Source organism: Phyllostomus hastatus, unplaced genomic scaffold, assembly GCF_019186645.2.
Source record: "Phyllostomus hastatus isolate PE091 unplaced genomic scaffold, TTU_PhHast_1.1 phas_contig_58, whole genome shotgun sequence".
NCBI lineage: Eukaryota > Metazoa > Chordata > Mammalia > Chiroptera > Phyllostomidae > Phyllostomus > Phyllostomus hastatus.
In genome coordinates this window covers 4,825,142-4,849,856 of record NW_025333916.1, presented here as the reverse complement: position 1 = coordinate 4,849,856, position 24,715 = coordinate 4,825,142, and the positions used below count along the sequence as shown (strand labels likewise).

At 39.5% G+C, this 24,715-nt stretch overlaps 1 protein-coding gene across 2 annotated transcripts in view; it reads left to right on the top strand.

The window, feature by feature from the left end:
• RHOBTB3 (Rho related BTB domain containing 3) overlaps positions 1–23,307 on the top strand; it is a 51,455-nt gene extending 28,148 nt beyond the window's left edge. For both annotated transcript variants that reach the window (XM_045847850.1, XM_045847849.1), the window contains exons 8-12: positions 1,360–1,480; positions 6,326–6,499; positions 9,881–10,047; positions 13,960–14,056; positions 20,354–23,307. In XM_045847850.1, the coding sequence (XP_045703806.1) occupies positions 1,360–1,480; positions 6,326–6,499; positions 9,881–10,047; positions 13,960–14,056; positions 20,354–20,469 (675 nt within the window). In that variant the 3' untranslated portion in view covers positions 20,470–23,307. The remainder of the gene's footprint in view (positions 1–1,359; positions 1,481–6,325; positions 6,500–9,880; positions 10,048–13,959; positions 14,057–20,353) is intronic.
• Positions 23,308–24,715: the final 1,408 nt, after the last annotated feature.

The window sequence follows — 24,715 nt, the reverse complement described above, 5'->3', positions numbered from 1 at the left end:
CCCCCTACCTACTCCTCATGTCCCCACTCTCCCTCTCTCTCCCTCCTTCCTCCCTTCCTCTCTAAATCAGTAAACATATCCTTGGATGAGGATTTTTAAAAAGTGAGGGATAGACTGGATGATTTCTAAGGTTCCTGCTAGCTCTCAAGTTTTGTGATGCTTTTGACTATTACTCTCTTTAATGTGCAACACTCACCTGAGTCCTCTCCATCAATTCCTTCAGTGTGTATTAACATGTATAGTGTATAGAATCAGAATGTTCTCTGTGGGACCAGAATTTGTGTGGTCTTGTTTTGCTCTTCTGTCTTGCTCACAGATAACATTCTGGAGTGGGTTTTTTTCCTTGTGAGGAAGGGTAATATTGTTTTCTCCTCACCAAATATTTTAACTTCCTACCATATAGATTAATTCAGAGTGGGGAATAGGTGACCTTTATTCTTAATGCTAAAGTCGTATGCTTATTTTGGGGCGGGGGGGGGGCGATAAATCTTTATTCTCCAGCTAGGCAAGCAGAGGTCAGAGTTCACCATAGGCTGAAGTTGTGAGATTCATCAGGGGAAATGGGTAGAAGGGGATCAGGGAAGAGGGGCTGGCCCTTGATTCCTGGGAAGTCAGAAAGATGACAGAAACGATAAACAAAGCCCCAGATCCTGAGCTGGGAGCTGAGGAAGGCTGGAGACCAGCAGGTGCGACAGAGGCACCGTGACTGGAGGCCACCAGCTGGAGCTAGCAGGTGTGAGAGGACAGACAGGTGTAGTCATGTGGGAGGTTCTCTGGGCTCCACCTCAGAGACCCGGCAACCTTTTATAGATTCCAACAGTCCCCACTGAGGGTGGGAATGATATTTAGAATTATAAGATTGTAGATTATGGTGGGGATGAATCAAGTTCATCACTTTTGGGTATTTTAATAGCGGCCTAGTTGGACATGATGTGATAAGGGGAAAATGGGTATTTTTTAAATTGCTAATTGAATTTTACTGTATGGACTTTCTGAATTAGTGAACAAATGAGCAGGTTGCATTTGTAAACATACTTTTTCTAGGTTGGACAGCTGTTGTCTGTTTCCCAGGTAACAGAGAACCCCAGGGATTCAGGACCCCACAGCTGAGAAGCCATGGAGTCAAGTTCTCACTTAGCCAGAGCATTCACCACTGTGAGCGCCACAGGGCGCAGTGCCGCTCCCTGACAGGGCAGAGATGTAGTCCTTGAGGGTGAGCTCCCATGAAAGCTGTGATCGGGGATTCCAGAGTAGGATCGTTGACACATTTAGCACCATTTCCCAAATTCTCTAACCAGCCCGTATATATCAGAGATTTTCGAATAGCATTTACCCTTGTAGTTTTGTTTTTACTTATAGATTAATTGCCTAAGGAATTGCAAAACCTATCAAGCCAGAAAACCTCTGTGGTTTTATAACACTTCCCTCAAGTTTTTCCTGAATAAACCAATGCTTGCTGATGTTGTCTTCGAAATACAAGGTATGCTTCATTTTTACAAAGTTTATTATTCACTTTCATTTCTTGTTTTCTTACCTAACTTTCTGAATATTTTGGGTGTAAGAATGACATTTGCCTATTGCAGGAATAAACACTGAATTTCAACAAAATCTTCTAGAGAAATGAAGTATTTCATTAAAATAAGAAATACAATTTAAGCCCTGGCTGGCGTAGCTCAGTGGATTGAGCGCGGGCTGGGAACCAAAGTGTCCCAGGTTCGATTCCCAGCCAGGGTACATTCCTGGGTTGCAGGCCATAACTCCCAGCAACCGTACATTGATGTTTCTCTCTCTCTCTCTCTCTCTCTCTCTCTCTCTCTCTCTCTCTCTCTCTCTCTCTCTCTCCCGCCCCTTCCTTCCCTCCCTAAAAATAAATAAATAAAAAATCTTTAAAAAAAAAAAGAAAGAAAGAAATACAATTTATATCTTCTTAGTTTTTTTCTTAAATATATATTTCATTAATATTTAGGGGCCAGCAAGGGATGGGGTGATCTTTAATATAACCCTATTATAAATAGTTTTATTTGTGTATTTAAGATCCTAGTTTTTGAATCATCTGAAACCAGCCTTCTTAAAATTATATTACCTCTGGCCTATTCTCTTCCACTGTCTTTCTTTTTATTTGAGCAAAAGCAGCCAGGCACAGGCGACAGAGTGTGGGGCCTGGCTTCCCCCAGGCATCCGTGGACACTGCTGCAGTTGCTGCTCCCAGCACCAGCGCTGTCACCTGGACAACCGGGAGCTGCTTTTCATCTCCGTAGGAGAGTACTGCCACCTCAGTTTAATTAAGATGAGCTGAAATAATGCCCATTATTGATTATTCACTTGGATAATTTTGTCACTTTAGTAGATTAAAAACATAATCCTGAAAATGAAACGTCAGCTCCCTTCAATTATGCAAGGATAGAAGGAGTTGATTTTAAATGAAATAAGTAGAACTTCAGGTGGGCTATTACTAAAAGGAATATATAATTCTGTTTTATGGTAGAAATGTATGCAGCTAACAGTCATTTGCTTTTTTAAAAATTTTCCCCAGAAAGATCTATTTTACTTTTAAATTTGGCCACTTACCAAGACAAGCAGTGACGTGGAAACTATCCAGAGCACGTTCTAATGAGCTACTGCCTGCAGCATGAGCTTGGGGCAGCATGAGAATGGGACAGTAAGAGTGACCTTGGAGTACCTAAAACCCAATTTGGAGTAAAACAAAGCTAACAAGAGATTAAATTTGTTTATTTACATGAGCGTTATTAACACCTGCTTTAAATTTGATAGGAGGCACTGACACCAAACATTGTATTAGTGTAAACCACTGAAAAGATTTTCAAAGGGAATATGCAACACATGGAAATATGTTACATAAAAAGAAAAGAAACAAGCAGCAGTGTAGAGAATCCTTTCTCCTCATAATCTCTTGCTTTTCTTCCTTGATTCCACCTGTGGACCCTTGCAGGCCCCTGCTCATGCCCCACCAATGCAGAGGAGGGGGTCTGCAGGGCTGGGCAGGGGGTGCGCCTATGTAGATGCCTAGACACTGTGACGCTCTGTGGCACCTCTCCAGCTCCAAAACCAAGGCCTTCCAGGGAGTCAGGAGCAAAGAGAAGTAGGATGGATGGAAGCAGGTCCAGCGACAGTTTCTCTGGCATCACCTAGAGGAGAGACAAACCTAGCTTGTGAAGAGCGAGGGGAGGGCAGCCACCAGGGTGTAGAAGGCAGTAATGCTGTCTCTTCCTGAGGAGGCTGAGCCTTGTTCTGAAGTCCTGGCTCCAGCCTTGGCTTTTCGTCCCAGCCAGTGTGTGTCTTGGGCAAGTCACTTAACACGTCTGGCCTTAAGTCTTCTCATTTGCAAGGTGAAGAAGAAGGCAAACCATATAGATTCTGGAAAGGTCCTTTGTGGTGTTAAGCTTGTTGAGGTGGGAGTAGAAAGGCCTGGTTTGGATCTTGCTTGGATGCTTGTCTACTACATAAAAGGTTTGCTGTGTTGCTCTGCATTTCTGATCCTTTGTTCCCTCACCTATAAGATGGGGATCCTCGTTCCTACCTGGCAGAGTGGTCACAGGGAGTGAGGTGGTGTGTTTAGAGGTGAAACCAGAGGCCCGCAATGGCAGCCAGCACAGGTGGATTGAGGGGCTGTGTCCTGCACCTAGGGCCTCCTCACCCTTCTTTTCGAACATTCCAGGCCAGCAGCTGCAGCTGGCTGGAGGTGACGCAGGATATAAAACCTATTTCCTATCCCTGGACTAGATAGTCATCAAAAAAATACCCGCCCGCCCCCCCCAGTTTGTTGTTTGGGCTTGTATCTTTTTCCATGAAATAATTTCTAAAGAAGCTACTATAGCAGTTCTAAAACTAGTCTTGGTAAACACTTAAGCCTGATATAGAAAGACATGAATTTCCAGTTGACATTTGAATCTTTGCCTCGTGAAAAATACTTTTACATTCTGTTCCTGTTTACTTAAGTAGTACATATTCTAAATCTCTCTTGAGTTAGGCAAGTTTTCTATTTTCAGAATAAAACAAAAACATTTCTAAAAATTTTATTTTTAAAACTTGGTAAGCAGTGTGAAAAGGAATGACAAATGTAGCATTTTATTTTAGTATAAATAATCTTGGATAATCAATGCAAAATTACTGGAAAACTTGGGCCTTTAAATTTTATTTCACTCTTATAACTCTTTTCCCTTAAAAAAGTTTCTTAAAACTATAACAGCATTTAGATACTACAAAGGAAAGACACTTTTGGCCTTGACATTTTCAAAGCACGTGTTTATCTTTTAACTAGAAAAATCGATGTTTTTTTCTTCCTTGAGTAATTCTTCAGCTCTGTCCTGTTGCTGTTTGGTATATAAACACTGCATTATGTTTATTTAGCAAGTTTTGTACAATGTTTATATACTGATACACTTTATGTACAATGTTTAAAAATGTGGCCAAACTGAGGTATTGTATTACAGTTTCACAATACAAGTTTATAATACCAAAACAGTAGTTTAAAACGGTGAGAAACAGAGGTTGATATGTTCTTAACCGAAGGTATAATGGTTTTCTAAACTAAATTCTATGGTTGACATTGACTCGAAAATGCTTTAAGGTATTGAATGTTTTGTTGCTGATTCTGTAACCACATTATCAATGGAAATTTTCTATTAAAATTTCAAAGCTCCTTATCAAATTCCTTCCCCATCTACTATCCACTTGGCATGTTTGGCCAATCTTAAATCCCTCTGCTGAAGTGAAAGGTTATCTAATTTGTTTATGCCATGCTTCTAATTTCCCTTTTTTTTTCATGGTACCCAATTTAAGATATTAGAACCTTGAAATTGCAAGTTAAATTCCATTACCTGTTTGAATTCTTTGTTAATTACTCTATACATCTGTATACATATATACAGCACCATCTGAGTACGAAAGCTGGTCATCCTGTAGATGGATACTGAGGGCAGGCAGCCTACAGGCAAAGAGATGGGGCGGGAAAGGGTGGGGAGGGTAGGATGTCTGCGAGTAGGTGTATGCGCACCTGGGAGGATGCTTGCTGCGGGCCTTTTTCCCTCCCCTGTGGGAGGTGCCTGTGCAAATCACAGTGCCAGCAGTGAGCTCAAACTGGCCATGTTGGGAGCTGCCCATGACTCCTGAGGGGTCAGTAGCTCTGGAGAAAGCCCCTGGGCTTAGATGGAACTCTTTTCTGAGCCAAAAGATGTTTTGCTTGGCTTTAAAGAATAAAGAAACCAATAATGGTAAATATTTTGGAGAAGAGTATGAGATTTTAGGGATGCATAGGTGAAGACTCTTGGTCATGGGAGGGTGACTTGGCTCATAGAGTTACTTTCCAGAAGGTGACATCTTTGTCACTCACACTGGCTGTGGCATCTTCCACCAAACTAAAAGCCTGGCTTCTCTGAAGCGGGGTTGCTTGTCTTTCTCATCTTTGTATCTGCAGCACTTAGCATGGCAGGTGCTGGATAATGATTTGTTGAACTGAGGTAGACTACACTGAAGGCTGCCTGTGGATTCCTGGCTTCCTAATATGGTGAGGGTGAGAATGGCTTCTCCACCCACAAGCCCTGGGGGACACATGTCCCTTCTGGAGTTTGCTGTGGTGGCACAGTTGCTAGAGAAGAAGTTTTTACTAGAGAGTCAGTTTAGTTTAATGAGCTTCGGTGAGGGGTATGGGCTGAGGGGCCTTTAAAATTTGCAGTAGCTCTGGCTCTCCCAGAAGCAGACATTGCTCATTTAGGAAGGAGAGGTTCCCTGGGGAGACAACTGGGGGACCAGCCATCCCCTCCCCAATTTTCCATAAGATCTGGAGTGCTTCCCTTGGGTTCACAAAGAAACTGCTTAGGCCAAAGATGGTTTATTTCCTGTGTCTGCTACGGGGAAGCCTGGCCAGGACTGTCCGGTGAGTTGGCCAAGAGAAGAATGGTGGTGTTTTCTTGGGAGGCACGTGGGCAGGGGTGGGTAGTGGTATTTTAGGCCAATTGGAAAGGATACAAGGATAGATGTTTCATTATAAACACATGAAGCAAAAATTGTTCAGGGTTTCTATCAACAAGAAATACAAACTAGTAACAAATAATTGCCTGACTTGCAAATTGTTGGTTTCAAAGTCAACATTTGAACATTATTTTATTTTATTTTATTTTATCTTTATTTTTCAGTGAAAAACTAAAAAGTCTCTGAATTAATGCTGGCCATCGCCCCCAAATTTGGTTTCCATATATCAGCTTAGCTGTGTCTCGTGCAGTAGCAGTCTAATCACAAGGGAAGTTGCTAGAGTAATAACTCTGCCAGCTCATCTCACTTAACTTAGTTTCTCTTTGTAACCATGCAGGTACGACAGTGCCAGCCCACAGGGCCATCCTGGTGGCACGCTGTGAGGTGATGGCAGCCATGTTTAACGGGAATTACATGGAAGCAAAGAGCCTTCTGATTCCAGTTTACGGTGTTTCCAAAGAGACTTTCTTGTCATTCTTAGAGTACTTATACACAGACTCCTGTTGCCCAGGTGAGCAGTATAAATAAAGGTTCAGTAATAGCTAACAATTCTTTCTCTCCTTGTCACCCATTTCAATAAATCGCTTCATGTGAAACCTGTTTTCAGCTAAGGTTTATCAGAGTTGACATCATGGAGTGTGCTGAGCAGGTGGAGGTAGTATTGGGACAACAGTGAATTTCAGTCGGTGCAAGTGGCTGAGCCGTGATTGTGAAACTCCTGTGGGCTCTCCGACTCTGACATCAGTTCACATCAGGTCCCCGGTGGCGCCAGCAGCATGGTGGTCCTCGTGGGCACCCTGGAAATGGAGGTGTCCTGCGGGACCCAGTGGCCACTCCAGTTCTACAGATTGGGACAGAAAGCTCCTTGTGGCACTGTCCCTTCCATGAGAAGAGGGTCAGACAACTGCTTTTGTGGCTCTGCATTTTGACGAAGGCTGTTCTGAGGACTTTCAGTATTCTGAGGCCTTCTTGGTAATCTCTGGCCCAGAGGATGTGGGCTCTTTGAAGGCATTCTTCTGACTTCTCCTAAAGTCAGACTCTTCTAAAGCTGACTTCTTTGAAAACTTTTTCTAAGATGTTTAGAATGCTTGATCGACTGCAGGATTTCTTTCTCTATTCACTGATTATCTTTGAACCAGGAATTAACCGTCTGTGGCAGCTACAAGTTGGAAGAGATCTTAACAGGTTTCCACTAGCTGGAGGCAAGCTGGAGAAACTGCAAAATCCTTTCCACAGGCCTTAAAGCCTTGGGATGCAGGCACAGGAGACCCCTTTGATGATCTTCCCCCTTTGGCCACCAGATGGCTCCCACCACAAACACAACTAGAATAAGGCTCTGGTGGCTTAGTCCAGGCCTGATACCTTGATTACAGAATGAGGCCAGGCATGGTAGCAAATATAAAAAGAAAACACACAGTTCAGACCATATCTCCCTTCAGGTTTACTCTTTTGAATTTTAGATTTGGAAGATATCATGTGTTTGTTATTTAAAAAGTTTAATAAAAGAAGTCATGAATGCTGTAGTCAAAGGTTTTAGAGCTCCAAAAAAAAATTCCCTTTTAAATTGAACTAATGTAAAGGTTTGGTCTTGCAGTTAGCTACAGTATTTTGGAGCCAGTTACAGTTCTTACTGTCAGTGGAAAAGGCTGGCGTATCATTTTTGCATAATAAAAACAAAAGCATATGCAGTAGAAACAAAGAAGCAGCTCCTACCTTTTGCAACAGCATGGATGGAACTGGAGAGTATTCTGCTAAGTGAAATAAGCCAGATGGTGAAAGACAAACACCATATGATCTCATGATCTCATTTATGAGAGTAAATCTAATGAACAAAATTAACTAATGAGCAAAAGAGAACCAGAGGCACAGAATCATGGAATAACTGACAGTGGTAAGGAGGAAGGGGGCAGGTGGGGACCGACTGAACAAAGGTGGAGGGATTAGTCAAGAACACACATGAAGAACCCATGGACCCACAACAGTGGGGATTGACTGCAAGTGGGGGATGGGCTGGGCAGAAGGGGGTGTAGGGGTGAAATATAAGACAACTGTAATAGCATAAATAAGTCATTAATAAAAATAGAAACTAAAAAATGTACGAGAGGCAACCACACATTAATGTTTCTCTCCCTCTCCTCCTCCTTTCCCACTAAAAAAAATAAATAAATAAATAAATAAAACCAAAAAAACCCCTAAAAGCATTGATTCTCTTCAGAATGAGTGTTATTGTCTATTTTATTATTTTGATACTGGCAAATATGTATATTAAATTAAAAACTTGACTAGATTTGGAATAATAAACTTTAGTTTCTCAGCCATCCTCTCATTAGAATAATTGAAGCTTTAATTTTTAGATTTTACCTTGCTCATTAGAAAAAATGCTGAGAAAAGCAATAATAACTATCGGACAAAACACTTAAAAATTGTAAAAGGTGTAGGGAGAAAATGAGTGAAAATGAATAATCAAAAAGTTAAGCTGGATCCTGGAATATTCACATGGGGAAAATCACAGAAAGAAAGATAATCTAGTCATTATGTTAAATGTCATACACAGCATTCTTGGTTCCTAAATACAAAATATAAAGAATTTAATGAGAGATAAGAGGCTTACATTAAAAAATCGGATTTATTCCATAGACAGATGTTATTTGGACAGCATGGATGGACCTGGAGAACATTATGCTAAGTGAAGTAAGCCAGTCAGAGAAAGACAAATACCATATGATTTCACTCATATGTGGAATCTAATGAACAAACTGAACTAACAAGCAAAACAGAGACAGTCTCATAGATGGAAAGTAGGCTGACAGCTATGGGGCGGTGCAGGGGGGAGGTTAGGAGATGGAGGGATCAAGCAAAAATGTAAAAGGACTTATGGACATGGACACCAGTGTGGTGATTGTGGTGGGGAGGGAGGTATAAGGGAAACAAATGGCAAGGGAAAAAACAACAGTAAAGAGTTGCAGATTTATAGGGAATGTGGGGGGAACTCCACCAAGGTGATTGCCTGGGCTGGAAGGAGGGGCATGTGGGGAGCTATTTTTGGACCCAGAATTTTAGTTTGGAATGACATAAGAGCTCCAAAGATGGATAGTAGTAATGGATGCCCAACAATGTGAATATACTTAACGCCAGTGAACTGCACACTTAAAAATGGTTATTGGCAGGGTGGTGGAGGGGGAATTGGAAGAAGGTGTTCAATAAATAAGTACTGGAGATGTAACGTACAACGTGACAGTAGTTGCTACTCCTGTATACCTAGGACAGTTGTTAAGATTGTAGATCCTAAGACTTCTCATCACAGAGAGAAAAGTTTTTTCTTTTCTTTTTTATTGTATCCATATGAAATGATGGCTGTTAACTAAACATTGTGGTAATCATTTTACAGTATATGTCAATCAAACCATCATGCTGTACACCTTAAACTTTCACAGTGATGCACGTCAGTTATTTTTCAGTAAAACTGGAAAAAATGATTAATGGTAAGTTTTATGTTATGTTTGTTTTACCACAATTAAAATAAAACAAATCTGGAACTAAAGCCAGAAGTAGAAGAACTGCAAGGCTTCAGTTTAGCTAGCAGAGGGAATGACCCCATAGCTCTGGAGCTGATCATTAAGGGCAGTTGTACAGTCTCCCCCTCTGGAGAACTGAAAACAAAAACAACACATAGGCTCGCTTCTGAGTGTGAAGGCTTAACTTCTTTTTTTAATGGTGTTTAGAATGCTAACTGCTCCAAGGTTTTCTCCTAGGCATTCTGTTCTAGGAGAAACAGAATGTGACACAGTCAGCATTTTTGTGGGTTTTTTTTTCTGTTATTGTTGTTTGGTTTTAGGTCATAAAAGAAATGGTTTTATTGTCCACTTTCTCTTATTTCCCTTTTTCGCATCAGCTGGCATTTTCCAGGCCATGTGCCTCCTGATCTGTGCTGAGATGTATCAGGTGTCCAGACTGCAGCACATCTGCGAGCTGTTCATCATTACACAGCTGCAGAGCATGCCAAGCAGGGAGCTGGCGTCCATGAGCCTCGACATAGTCGACCTGCTCAAGAAAGCCAAGGTAATGGGCCCTATGCCTCTGCTTATTTGGTTTTCTAAAAATGTCATAAAATTATATTCTTTTAAAATTGCTTCCTACTAAGAGAGATATTATTGGTAGCTGTCTTAGAGTGGATGTTTGTCTAAATGAGGCTAAAATGCCCTCACAATAATTTCCATGGCTGAGTAATTTTGAAGATAGGGTTTTTGAGTGGTCCCTTTCTGAGGTAGAATTTGCTGATAGGAATTTTTCAGCTAAGTGGTGTCTGTTATTAGAGTCATTTGAATGTGGAGCTATATTGTGTCATGTCAGTGTTATAGGAAATAGAATTTATATTGAATTTCCCCCAAATGATCACATCTTAGGGTTCCTGAAAGGAAAATGACAGGATCGGTTGGTCCATTCATACTGATAGAGTTGATTAGGCTAAACTCACTTGTTTGTTCATTCATTCATCCACTTCATGAATCTGTTTTTGAAGTTTCATTTGTTTGTAGGAGGTATTGGTGTACCTTGTTAATCCTTTCAAACCACCTTTTGTTGATACATTTTCAGGTGTCAGGAATATATTTGGTAGAAATGTTTGAGTTGAGAATCACTGCAGTACGCCAGGCCTTCTGGCCTCTGCTAAGCTCAGGGCCCCTTTGTTTTTAATAATTGTATTGCTGCACATTCTAGGGAACAGACAGAGTTTATGCATTCAACCAATTATGATATATTCACATGGAGCTTGGGATAAAGAGCCACCCTTTAGATTTAATTTAAAAATGCATTCTTATTCTGCCTAGCATTTTCATAACCTCAGTTCATTTTTGATGTACCATCTCCATTCTATTCTAACAAGTCTGTCCTACTTTTTAAAAAGGGACACAAACTTCTTATAGTATTCTTTTAAGTAGATAGTTCATACATAAGAAAACTTCCTGTGTGGTTGCACTGATTTCTTTTAAGTGCTCCCTCCCCACCAGATACACACACGGTTCCTCATCAGCATCATTTAGGACTGTGTTGTCAGAAATTTTTCCTGACTTCTTTTCCCTGACAGTGTGGTTTCTGATTATGTGATTATCCATATTTTTTCTCTTGAATTTTAAAATTCTAAGATAACTCTTTAAATTTTACTGCTTGTTTCTGATGACTTTTCTGTTTGCTAAGATTAAGCCTACATTTACCAGTTTTTCTCTCTTCTATTGCTGATGGTCCCTAATTTGGAATTATGGATCCCAGATAGCAGGATAATCAGCTCCTCCAAGTTCTCTTCGAATTTTCTAGTTTGAGGTTCTACTTTACTAGCCAGTTCATCCTGTGGTTGGAATTTAGTTAACCTTTTCCTCATTGTTTCTCTGACTTACTAGGAGATGAAATTGTCTTTTAGCAAATTTAGACTTTGGAGCTCTGTGAGTAGTCGAAATTTCCAATCCTTCTATCATCTCTGTCAGGTTTGTATTGTGTGTCAGGAAAGCATCATTTGTACCTTCAGTGTAGATGAGCAGCTTTGGTGTTCTCTCACTTCTGCTTCTGCTTCCCCTCTCAATCCCTTACCTTGATTCTACCTTGAGGTCCATGTATTTCCATCAAGTTTAACTCTTAACATATAATAGAGGCTTCTTTCCCTTAATCAAATCAGTTCCTTCGGATTAAGGGAGAGATTTCCTTATCTCTACTCCCCTTTCAACTCTATCCAGCCAAATTTGCTGATTCCTATGAAGTCCTATTTACTTTCATATTAAAGTTTTAAATTCAACTTCTTTATAATCTGTGCATTAATATTTGGCTGCTTCAGGCCATCAGTTTTGTTTCTGACCTTTTCCTAGTGAGTTCTTGGTACTTTCTTCTCCATTATTATTCTTTACAGAGCTGTTAAATGCTGTAGCGTTTGTAAGTTTATATTACATTTATAGTTTTTTAATGCCTCTTCTTTTTTATTCTGTTATTTGTCTAAACCTCTTTTCTCAGGTCAGCACACATTCTTCTCTAAAAGTAGTTTATACCGAGATGTGTTCCATCTCTTGCCAAGAGCCCACAATTATATCTTCAATTTTGGTCAAAAATAAAATTCAGCATTTGAACTATGTTTTTGTAGGCAGCTATTCATTTCTGTGATCTCCCTTCTCTTTGCAAGTCACAGCCATTAGGCAATGTTCTGAACTTTTGTTGGTATGTTATTCATCTAATAGTATTCTGTTAAAACAGCTACATGTTCTTGCTCTGCTCCCTTGAGATCATTCACATTCATCTTCTAAAAGATAAGGTGAAAAAATAATTGTTAAAATATAATGTGAGATTAGATGACCTATTAATTCTCGTACAACTCAAAAATTCTGATTTCGTTTCATAAAAATCAGAAGGACCTATGAATTTACATGTTAAAGTAGTCTTACATTGTAACCTTCTGAAAGAGGAATATTTGAGTTTCTTTCTTAAAATTTGAGATTACAGCCCTGGCTGGTGTGGCTCAGCTGGTGTGGTGCTGGTGTGGTGCTGGTGTGAGCGCCAGTTCAGTTCCTGGCCAGGGCACATGGCTGGGTTGCAAGGCCAGGTCCCCAGTAGGGGTTGTGTGAGAGACAAGCAATCAATGTTTCTCACTTTCTTTCTTCCTCCTTTCCCCTCTCTCTGAAAATAAACTTTTAAAAAAAGATTTGAGGTTACAAATCTTTCTTCAACTTACAATTACTTATTTTTAAGTAATAATTTGAGTGTCCTTAAAAGAGCTATATTTGGCCTAAGAGTGGAAACAACCTAAATGTCCATCAGTAGATGAATGGGTAAGCCAAATGTGTTCTACACACACAATGGAATATTACTCTGCCTTGAAAAGAATGAAACTTTAATACATGCTGCAACATGGAGGAACCTTGAGGACATTATGCTGAGTAAAATAAACCAGACAGAAAGTGAACAAATACTGTATAATTCAACTTATATGAGGACCCTAGAATGGTCCAATTCATAAAGGTAAAATAAAATAGTTGTTGATGGGGACTGGGGGTAGGGGAAAGGAGATGTTTTATTTAATGGGTAAAGAGTTTCAGTTTGGGATGATAAAAAAAAGTTCTGAAAATAGATAAAGGTAATGGTTGCCCAATAATGTGAATGTACATGTTGCACGGAACCATATACTTAAACATGGTAAGTTTTATGTGTACTCTAACCACAACAATAATAAAAAGAAACTATACTCATGTACCAAAGTTGCCTGATAGCAAGTTATTGTAATCTGAATTGGGTGGTTAGATGGATCAGTGAGTATCACTGGATTGGTCCAAGGTGATGATGTCATGGCCAGGTTGCTGTAAGTTCCCCCTCTGTTAGCCGTTGAAGGTAAGAATGAGAAATATGCTGGGAATCCTGCTCGGTGTAACAGTACTTCTGAGTTAAAAGCAACTATTCAAACATATGTTCTCACAGAAATATTTATTATGCTTTGCCTCCCATAACCTTAGGTGGATGACATTTCCTCCTCAGAATAATTTTTGGCTTGCTCATTGGGTAGATTTGTTTAGATATGGCCAAGTGTATATGCCTTTGCTAACCATAATCTTATACCTCTGCTACACAGACACAGATGCAGTGAGTAAAGGCCATGACCTTAGATGAAAAGCTTAAACTAAATCCTTAAGAACCTCAAGAATAGTCTTTGTGAACCACGAATGCAGTCATACATCTGCTTAAAGATATTCAGCCACTGCAGCAGCAGTAGCTTGTTATTCATTTGATTCAGTTTATTCATTGTTGTAATTTTATTATTTATGTGTTATTAATGTTCCTTTTTTCTTTCTGTTGTCAGAGTAGGCTGAAGGCTGCATCAAACATAGACACATAAAACATGGATTTGGGCTCTCCATGAGTTCTCCCAGACCATTCTCTCTAATCTAATCATCAGTGTGCTGGTCATTGAGTACAATGCTGTTTCACTTTCCATTTTTCTTGCAGTTTCACCACTCTGATTGCCTTTCAACCTGGCTACTTCATTTCATTGCCACTAACTACCTCATCTTCAGTCAAAAGCCTGAATTTCAGGATCTTTCAGGTAGATTGCCAATTACTGTGTTGAAAGAAAACTTTATGTTCTTTGTTCTTATATTTGGGACATAATTTGTAGGAATAGTGGTTTTAAAAAATTAAAAAGTCAGTGTAATACATTCCTCTTAAATATGCAGAGTGCACTTTAGGACACTTTAACTAGTCACCTGTGCTGTGTAAGTAGCTTTATCTGTATTACACAAGAAGTTTTCTAATGATGATAGCTCCCATGATTTTTAAATGCATTTTTCCCCTGAAGTGTAGAGATAAGGTAGCCTCAAGCAGCATTTGGAGTTGATACAAAATATCTTGGTTTTATCTACCCAAATCAGAGGCAAAATTTAAACAGTGCAGATTGAATAACATTTTTATTATAAAGAAATTATAATTGTTGTATATTATTTATAATATGTAGTTTTATTGTACTGATATCTCTGTTAGGTATATCTATGTAGGAATTCACTGTATTACCTGAGAATAACAATTTTTTAGAGATCAAAGAGTGCTGCAGAACTTACTGACCCTGGCTGGGTAGTTCAGTTGGTTAGAGCGTCGTCCTGATAAGCCAAGGTTGCCAGGTTCAGTCTCTGGTCAGGGCACATGTAAGAATCAACCAATAAATGCATAAGTACATTGAACAACAAGTTGATGTTTCTGTGTCTCTCTGTCTCTCCCCTTTCCTTTTTTTTCTAAAATCAATAAATAAAAAGAAATTTTTTAAAACTTAGCAGAGAGTATGCACAGTATAATTTTAAAGATAAATTATCAAGATTAAAACCAATCAAAGGTTGAGCTTCTCAGTTGTTACATAAGAGGAAAGAAAATGAAAAAATAGACTAGTCATCAGGGTAAATAATCACTTTAGTACAAAGATCTGCTCATGTTATTACCTAGAATAGACTCAAGGAATAATAAAATTAGAAAGAAATTAGAAGATCCCCTAGTTCAAGTAAATTCAAACTCTAAATGGAAAACTCTCCTTGGAGATGCCTGAAGGTCTTCTGAGGTGGGGCAGAGAGTGGGGAGTAGGTGCAGGAAGAGGAGGGAGTGAAGAGAAATAAAGGGAAGAGAAGGCTGCATTTGCACTTCTTGGAGTTTTCCCTCTCATCTTCAACCAGAGCAGTTCCATTTCTATCTGCTTTATATCAGCTTTCTACATCTATTTTACTTGTAAAAGAGAATCTGCTGCTTAAAAAACCCCTGAAAACTCCTGGTTTCATTTGGCTACTTGTTGTACAGTTAAGGCAACCAAAAAATACAGTTTTTGGCAGATGTCTTGGCAGACATTCAGCCAGTCAGCAAACACTGAGTGCCTGCTGGAAGCCTCTTCACATAGAATTCAACTCTTAGTGCCAGAAAGGAACATAATAAATCAAAGAACACTAGATATTTACTAACCACTTGCTTCATGCAAGAAATGAACAAAAAGTCCATTCGTAAAGAATAAGGCATGTTTCTGCTTGCTGTTCATTGGTAGGGACATTCTTATACAGTTATTTTTTTTCAGAAGTCAGTTGAAATGAATGGACATTTTGATTTTAGAAGCACCTTCATTTTGCCACCTCAGATTACCTTCATTTGAAAACAAAGAATACGATTATTTTCCACTCACTACCTTATATGATACACATGGAGAATGCTATTACAGCCTTGGGAGAAGGATGATCTATAAATCCTCTGAGCTATTAATTTTTATTTTATTACTTACAAAACGATTTACAAGTATGTTTTGACTACCTGGCATAGTGAGAAGTAGGACCCCAGGGCATATTTGAAAAGGCAGGGTGAGAAGATGAGGCTGCATCAATGACTGTCTTCTGCTCCTTTGAGGGGAGCTAAAAGGTATCACAGGTGCTCTGACCAGTGGTACCTGCTCTGTCCGGGACCTGCTGTGACTGTTCTCTTAGGCAGAGATACAAAATCCTCTGTGGATAAGGGAAAATTTGATAGTCTAAACTGGTGGTCACAAACTGGTAGTCTGTGGGTCGAATGTAGCCTGCCAAGAGGTTTTATTTAGACCACATGGTTTTTGTTTGCTTGTTTGTTTTAATTTAGTGTCAGCATTTAAAAACTATAACATTGTCACTTTCAAAAAATCCAAAATTTTGGCCTCTTTTGAAAAGTTGGAAGATCCGGCTGCTCTAGGCCCATCTTCCCACATGACAACCCCCGAGAATAAGCAGTAGCTGCCCGTGTAAAGGAGCATGCCCTCCAGGCCGTGACAGTCACTTCTCTCTGTTGCCTCACACTTGGCCTACTTCTCATGGTCACCTGAAGTTCAGGAGGGCTCTTGTCACAATCACTCTATAGCTTTCCTAAAGAATGGCCTGTTTTCAGTTTCAAAAATTATCAAATTATTATTAGAATTATTTTCTCTTAACTGGGAATTTTTCTTATTTAGAGTTATTTAGAAATTCAAAGGTGAGACTGGAAAAGATCTCATCAATTCTGGCACTGATGCATCAGAATTCAGTTAAATAGCTCATTAAATATTAGACATTTTCTATACTGGACTCATGAAGACAAACAGCAATGCACAGGAATATAAGTTACCTTCAGCATTAATGAAATTATTATTCTAGTTTAATTTAGCTGAATATTGTACTATGCATTTTATATTATAGAGAGTATTTTTTTGTCTTGTTTTGTCAGTGGTGGTGGTGTTGGCCAGAGCTCATCTGTGATAACTTTTTTCTTTTATCTTAACTGAGGGATCTGTTCTATATCACCTTTGCTTCCTAATGAAACTAAAATTAGTTTCCCTGAGCAGCTAATTCAGTTTTCCTTGTCTGGGCCCGACAGCCCTTGTTAATCCAAGTTAGGGTGGGTGGAGAAGTGGAAACCGACTTAGCAGAAGGAAGCCTGAGTGGGCGCAGAAGGGAATAATGATGAGAAACAAGCTGATTCGCCCAGCAAAATACCAAAAACCTTCAGCGTTCGAGGGACCAGGTGTTTTAGAAAGCAGATGAGGCTTGGGGCTGAAAGCAGTACAATTACTTAAATGTTGATTGAGACAGCTTTACCATACACCATACCACCCAGGAAGGTGGTAACTGCTTCTCCTTCATCATCATTAGAGATGGGAGGTTCATTCCTGAAGAAATGAAACCAAAACAGTTATAAAATCATGCACTCTGAGTACAGTTGAGATCAGGCAGGGAGCTGGACTGAAAACATGGGGGTTAGGTGAAAGTGTGCACATTTCATAGTAAACATCCAGCCTCCTTCCTGTATCCAGATTCTAGAATTCTGGCAGCCACATGTTTGCTACCTCCATAGCCTGGGCACAAAATTAAAGCATCAGAGGGTGGTACAAAAAAGTATAGTTGCAATTATTTGGAAATTCTTTCAATGAGCCCAACATTAATCTGCTCCGTCGTGCTTCTGAGTATTCATTCCACCAGTCAGCAAGTCCAGCCCCTGCCCTGAAGATTCCCAGACAGCTTTCCACTACCTCACTCCTCAGTATATAGAGATGACTGAGGATCAGCACATGTATGAGGCAGTGTCCAACCTCAAAGATAGATACCTTTGCCATTTGCACAGAATACATGCCTTCAAGACACTTCTGCTCACCTAGTATGGGGGGTTTACCCCACACCAAGCAGTTCTCCTCTCCACCAGCTGAGTGACCTACCATTTAACTCAGTTCTGACTCTACCTGGAGATAGTGAGAGGGTTAGATCCCACAGGTTAGGGACTCGGTCCCACAAGAATGTCCCCCACCACGCTTCAGACACCAGTTGCAAGTCCAGTGTTTCCGACCAACTGGTTATAAATCAGAGGTTCCAATGACCCCTTCCTTGGGTTCAGTTAATTTGCTAGATTGGCTATCTAAGTTTACCAGTTTATTAAAGGATACAGATGAGCAGCCAGATGAAGAGATGTATAGAGTGAGGTTAGGGAGGATCCCGAGTGCAGGAGCCTCTGTCCCAGTGGAGCTGTGGGGGATCGTCATCCTCTGTTAGATGTAGTTACCAACCTGGAAGCTCTCTGAACCTTGTAGTTTGGGAATTTTATGGAGGCTTCACTATGTTGGCATGACTGATCTTGAACTCCATTTTCAGTCATTTTCTTAAGAAAATGTAGGGGGCAGCAGGAAGGCGTGGCTGAAAAGTCCAAGCTTTTAATCATGGCCTTTCGGTGATCAGCCCTCATCCAGGAGTCCAGCCCGGGTTGCCTCATTAGCATAAATGACGCCATTGTCACCCAGGAAATTACTGGGGTTTCAGGAACCTTAAAACAGAGGTTAAAGACCATGTATTAGAACAAAAGACACTCCTAGTGCTCTTTTGCTGAGAAAATTATGAGGGTTTCAGGAGCTCTAGGCCAAGAACTGGGTACAGAGATGATTACATATGCATATTTTCTGTTATCTCACAAGAAGGAACTTAGAGGAATAAAGAGACACAAGGAGTAGGAGAAAACCTTAAAAAGAAACCTTTAAAACTATCCTCAAAGAATAAGAAATATACATCCATAAAAAGCAGGGATAGAATATTACTAAAAAGAAATAGTAGATGTAAAGACAGAAAGTAGAGGGGTGGTTTCCAGGGCCTGGGGTTGGGTGGGGATGAAGCTGTTGGTCACTAGGCAGAGTTTCAGTTTTGCAGTTTGGAAAGGGTTCTGGAGCTTGGTTACACAGCCACCTGAATGTACTTAGGTTACTCAGCATACATTGTACACTTAAATAGTTGAGATGGTTTATTTCATGTGTATTTTACAATTTACAAAAAGCAATAAAAGAATAAGCCATTCTTAGAAATTAGAAATATGATAGCAAAAAACTCAACTAATAAAATAGTTGAAAGATAAAGATAATGAAATTTCCCAGAAAGTAGGACAAAAAGATAGACAGGAAAGAAAGTTTAAACAAATAAAAAAGTTGGGGGCTCAATCCAGAAGGTAAAGATCCTGAATAATAGAAGTTAATACAAAAAAAAGTGGGAGAAAATTACCAAGAAATGATACAAGAGGTTGTCTATCCTAGCAGTGAAGGCCTTGGGTCAGCCGAGTGCAAGTGTCCGTTAAGTGCTCAGCTTAATGAACAAGGTACGCTGTTGAGACCTGTAAAAATACCAACTATAAATTGAGAAAAATTGAAAACATTACAGGATTAAAAAACACACACATATTACTTAACAAGGACTATGAATCCGAATGGTAGTGGAGTTCTTAGCAGCCCTGGAAACTAGAAAGCAGTGGCATGCTGCCTCCAACATTCTGAGGAAAGTTTTTCACCTAGGATTCTATACCAAATGAAATCCTAAATTGTGTGTGAGGGTAGATTGAAGTCATTTCATCGTAAGCAAAAATACTTCTGATGTACTCACCTTTTTCAGGAAGCTAATAAAGCAGAGGTGTCAAACTCATTTTCAGGGGGGGCCACATCAGCCTCACAGTTGCCTTCAAAGGGCCGAATATAATTTTAGGACTATGTAAATGTAACTACTCCTTAACTAGGGGCAAAGAGCTCCGCACTGTCTCTAGGTAGAAACAAGGTGCTGGGCTGAATAAAAAACAAGGTATAGGGCCGCATTCAGCCCGCAGGCCTTGTGTTTGCCACCTTGTGTAATAAAAGTTCTGTTTCACCAAAACTAGAGAATAAACAAAGTGAAGGACTGGAGTCCACAGTGCAGGGATCCAGCACAAAAGCATGGAGCAGGCCTGGCCTAGAGAGCCGTCTGACGCAAGCTCTGAAGAAAAGGTCTCCAGGGCAGCGACAACAACAACACTGCAGGAATGCATAGATTATTTGATAACTCTGTCTTGGTGGAAGATAAAATTGAGAGGTCTTGAAAGAGTTTGGAAGGTTGCCCTGGCCTGTGTGGCTTAGCTGGTTGGGGTGTCATCCCATAGACTGAGAGGTCTTGGGTTTGATTCCCTGTTAGGGCACATACCCAGGTTGTGGGTTCCATCCCTGCTCAGTGTGCGGGAGAAAAAGCAACCAATTGATGTCTCTTGTGCATCGATGTATCTCTCTCTCTCCTGTCCTCTCTCTCTAAAGGCAATGGAAAAAAAATTCCCTTGGGTGAAGAAAAAAATGTTGTAAAGAGTTTGAAAGGTTGAGTTAGCTACAAAGGAAAAAAAAACAATTAAATGAAAAAAAATGAAGCAATGAACAAGATGTATCCTGATAACTGATATAACCAAATTGTATTCAATGATTTAGGAAGGCTTGAGGGAGGTATAGAGAGTGTGTAACAGAGCTTGGATGTCATCTATTAAATAAGAAACTAACAATGCCTAAACTTGATCCTAAATAAAATATATTAAATTAACATTTTTTTTCTAAAAATTTTAGTGGAAGAACGCAGTTTTGTTGAAAAGCACAGATGGCCATCGAATATGTACTTGAAGCAGCTTGCGGAATACAGGAAGTATATTCACTCCCGGAAATGTCGTTGCTTAGTAATGTAACCCGGTACTTTAAATACATACACTTTTCAAAAATACTATTATGAAGAATGGGATACCTCTGGGTTCCAGTAAATTCTTGTGACCGAAACATGGGTGTTAAAAAACAAAATATATATGTGTGTGTGTGTGTGTGTGTGTGTGTGTATATTTTTTTTTATGGTGTTAAAAAATTACCATATAGCTTAATGAGTTTACTAGCTCTCTTTGACAGAAACTGTTGTGATCTCAAAAGGGAACAACATACACCATAGGCTAAATCTAAGGCTTTACCCTAGCGTGTAAAGCTGTTGTACAGCTACTTATTCCCTTGAAGATGCCCTGTTGCTTTAGTGACATTAATACCCACCCCAGTTAAGAAATGTTTAGCTTAAAAAAACCACATAGGATTAATACATTTTATCATGTCTGACTAATTGCTCTGTTAAAATAAGGGGTATTTAAAGACCTAGTCTGACTATTTCTGCAGTGAAAAATCTAGGGGAGGACTGACCAACCTGAGACTTTAGGAATCAAAGGTTGCCTGAGATTTTGAATGTGAAATGACACTTAGTTCCAAATCAGTGACAGCGTTTGAATGATCATGAAAAAAAAATTGTTTTTTGTCTAAACAACCCAACTGAGCCACCTCGTCTTCTCCCTGGGATTCTGATTAGGCAGGAAATCTAAACAGGGGCGACTCCACGGCCAGGCCACCTGTGCAACTGGACCGGGCTGTAGGCTTAAATGGGCCCCTGCTTGTTCAGTGCTCTGCCGTCACTGTCTTGAAATTCGTAATAATCTTTGAAGAAGGGCCCTGCCTTTTCAGTTTGTACTGGACTCCCCCCAAATTATGTTGGTCTTGTAGCGGGATAGGTACTATGTTTTCTCGCTCAAACATCCTTGTCCCTGAAAGCAGAAAAGAGGCACCGCTGTCCAGGGAAGAGCAGGAGGCTTTCTGAAGGGAAGAGAGCATATGGGGATTCTGGGATCTTTGGGGAAATTCATCCCACCCAAGGGCCTCTGGGGCCACCTCACTGGCAAGTGAGAAACGCCTTTTGTTATCTTTAAAACACTCACGGTCCTGTCTGTCACAGATGAGCCAATACTTTCTTGATCATTCTGAAAGACCAGGATATTGGTAAAAGTGACTGACCAGTGTGACTTTAATATGTATTTATAAATGCTCATGGGAAAAAATGGGTTTTTAGAGAACTTCCTGTCGAAGCCTCAGATGTTTTTGTTCTAGTGTATTTGCTAAGATTAGGACATTGGTAGCTTAGATTGTTTCTGAGGACCACAAGGTTATTTGATGATGAGTAGCATGAATTTTGTCCTTCAAGATTACTCAGTAAGTTAAAAGAAAGGCTAGAAATGAAAGACTTGTTACAAGTAGAGAAAATGGTACTAGGATAGAGGACAGAATTATAAATTCTCTTGTATTGTGTGTCAACAGAAATAATTACACTGGAAGCCCACAAACTGAGAGATGGCAAACCTGAATGCTATTGTTACTGTCATTTTCATCTGTAAAATAATTCAGTATTGGATATATTTTTCTTTTAATTTCCAGTTATTTTAGAATACATATAGTTTTCCAACTGCTCCAAGGTTTGATTTAACAGTTTTTACTATATATTGGAATCACATACAGTTAGTCCTTGGGTGTACACCAGCACTGTCAGAGTGAAACAATAAAAATTCCCTACACATTTCGTTCTAGAAACCTGATTTTAATTGAATTGTGTTGATGAAGATTACTATAATGCATTTTATGGTTTTTGTATTTTAATTACTTGAGTTAATCAGCTGTTGGCAAATCCCACTTGATATGGACAGCATGGTAAAGAATAGATACTGTGGTAGATTTCTAGAAATTCACTCACATTCAAGAACTTTTAAAATGCAGTGATAGCATTTGGTTCTTCATAAGCATATTTTTACCCCTATGTTAATTAGAGCGCTTAAAGTTCTAAATCAGTAACTCTTAATCTAGGAAATTGAAAAATAAAAGTTCAAAGGCAAGATATATTCTTACAAATACTATTTAACATTTAAAGAGACCACATCTAGTTTTTCGGTTGTTCGACCGGAGTTGAATTGCAAGGTGGTGTTCTGTGGGTGCTCAGAGTGTATAGTTTTCGTGATGAAAGGCCTTTACCATCTATGCAGATGTGACGGCTCTCCAGAACTGGTCATAATGGTGATCAAATGAGTTTTTCAATCTAGATTAAAACTTTTGAATTAACGGGATTTAAAATAACAAGACATTAAAAAAGAAGCTGTGGTGGAGAAATGAGTGCTCTTTTGATTTTATTTTTAATTGAAAGACTATTTCTAGATGAATGTGTGCTCTATGCTGATCTCTGCTTCAACGTATTTACCAGTCATTTTACTTAGAGAAGATGCTGTTTGGTAGGACTAAATCCTTTTTTTCCCAGACCAGGTTTTCACCTCATATAACCCTTTGCATACTTCTGACTATTCTGTGTTTATATCATAGGAGAGTAGACTTGTAATATAAAAGTTTCAGTAATGTGCCTGAAATTCATCCGGTGCAAGCCAGCATGGTGGCTTCACAGTGGGTGGTAGCAAAGAACTAAAGAATTGGATAAATCTGACCTCCGAGACTGAGAAACTTTTCAACTATAATTTTAAAGACTACACTACACTGATATAGTTAATTATACGAATATATCCTCAAGAGTATTTTATTTTATTTAAAGCATCTGTTTAATTCAATCTTTAATAATTTTGCAAGGAAGGGTATGTGTGTATTTTAATATAGCCTGATCTGAATTTATATGTTTTTAGCTTTAGTATTTAACATTTTGTAACAAATAAACCTTTTTTAAAAAACAAGTTTACCATAGTGTTCTATAGTTATTTTCTCTTGGATGTTGAAATGCTGGAATTAATTTGGGAATATTGCCTTGTGTTTTTCAAGTAAAATTATGTTGCACAGAAAATTTCCATTATATGTAAAATTTTTAGAGAACTGCTGATATTATAGATAACTCATATGCATGTGATGAGAGAAAAAATTTACATCATAGCTTATATAAAAAATTTTATTTAACAGGTATTACCAGAATTTTTCTTAACAAAATAATTGCCTTTATTTATGAAAAAATGTTTTGATAATTATTTAGCATAGAAGTGAGTCCTCTTACTTGCAGGCTTGAGTGTTGCTTCTGCATAACAGAGTTAAGAATCTGGAACTTTCTAGAGCTGAGGAGCCCAGATAGGAGCTGAAGAAAGACCAGACAGCCATAACATGCGGATGGAGTGTGCACTGTGCAATATAGTCTCTCCCCAGGAGGCTCCCAAATTGCCAGTAAAGGCTGCTAAATCCAGAAAGTCCTCCGCAGTTCCACTGGAATCGTGTTCCTGACACAAGTCTGACCTGTCGCCCGTAGGGGAACCTCCATAGTCTTCACTGCCCTTCATAATCTATCTCAGCTTTTCTTCTTTGACTTTCCAGACTGTCTATACACTTGCACACTTCATACAATTCCTGTGACTTGGTTTGGGTTCCCATTCCCCCTCCACTTTGCAAACTCCTGCATATCCATAAAGCCCAACTTAAGCATCATCTCTCTTTTGCTTTGTATGACTCTCCCAGGGAGAATTAGTTGTTTCTGCACATGTCTTTCTTAGCTCTTTATTCGCTTAACTCTTTGTGGCACTTACTGCACTTTAGGAATTCATGTGTTAGTGGTCTCTACTTGGCTATAACTTGAGGGTAGGGACCATGTCTTGATTATCTTTGTGACCCATTCTCTAACCTTCTGCAAAGCACAGGGACTGACACAGACTGTGTGTCTAAAATAAATGGCATTGAAAAAGTCAGACTGTCTTAGCTGGAACAAGAGTCAAAACTTGCAAATGCCGGTGGAAAGTGTGCTCACACTTAATATTTGCTCTGTGTCCGGAGCAGCCTGAGTCCGTTGGTGTGAGACCCGAGGTCACCAGGGTGGCTGGCTGCCTGGGGAGTTAATGAACATAGAATGGAAAAGTGATCGACTGTTAGACCATTGAGGGGGTGCAGAACATGTACAGATGATCCTTGAGGACACCTGCACCCTGGGCAGCATGATGCGTTTGGAGAACAGAAAAGTTCTTAATGCACATGATGAAGGGAAAATGGCTGCCAGTGTTAAACATAGTGTTGACTTTGTGCAAACGATTCTTTAACTGTATGCAAATGATGCCCCTGGCATGCAGCTGGCTATGTTCTCAAAATCTTAGTTGTCTTGCCCTACTATTA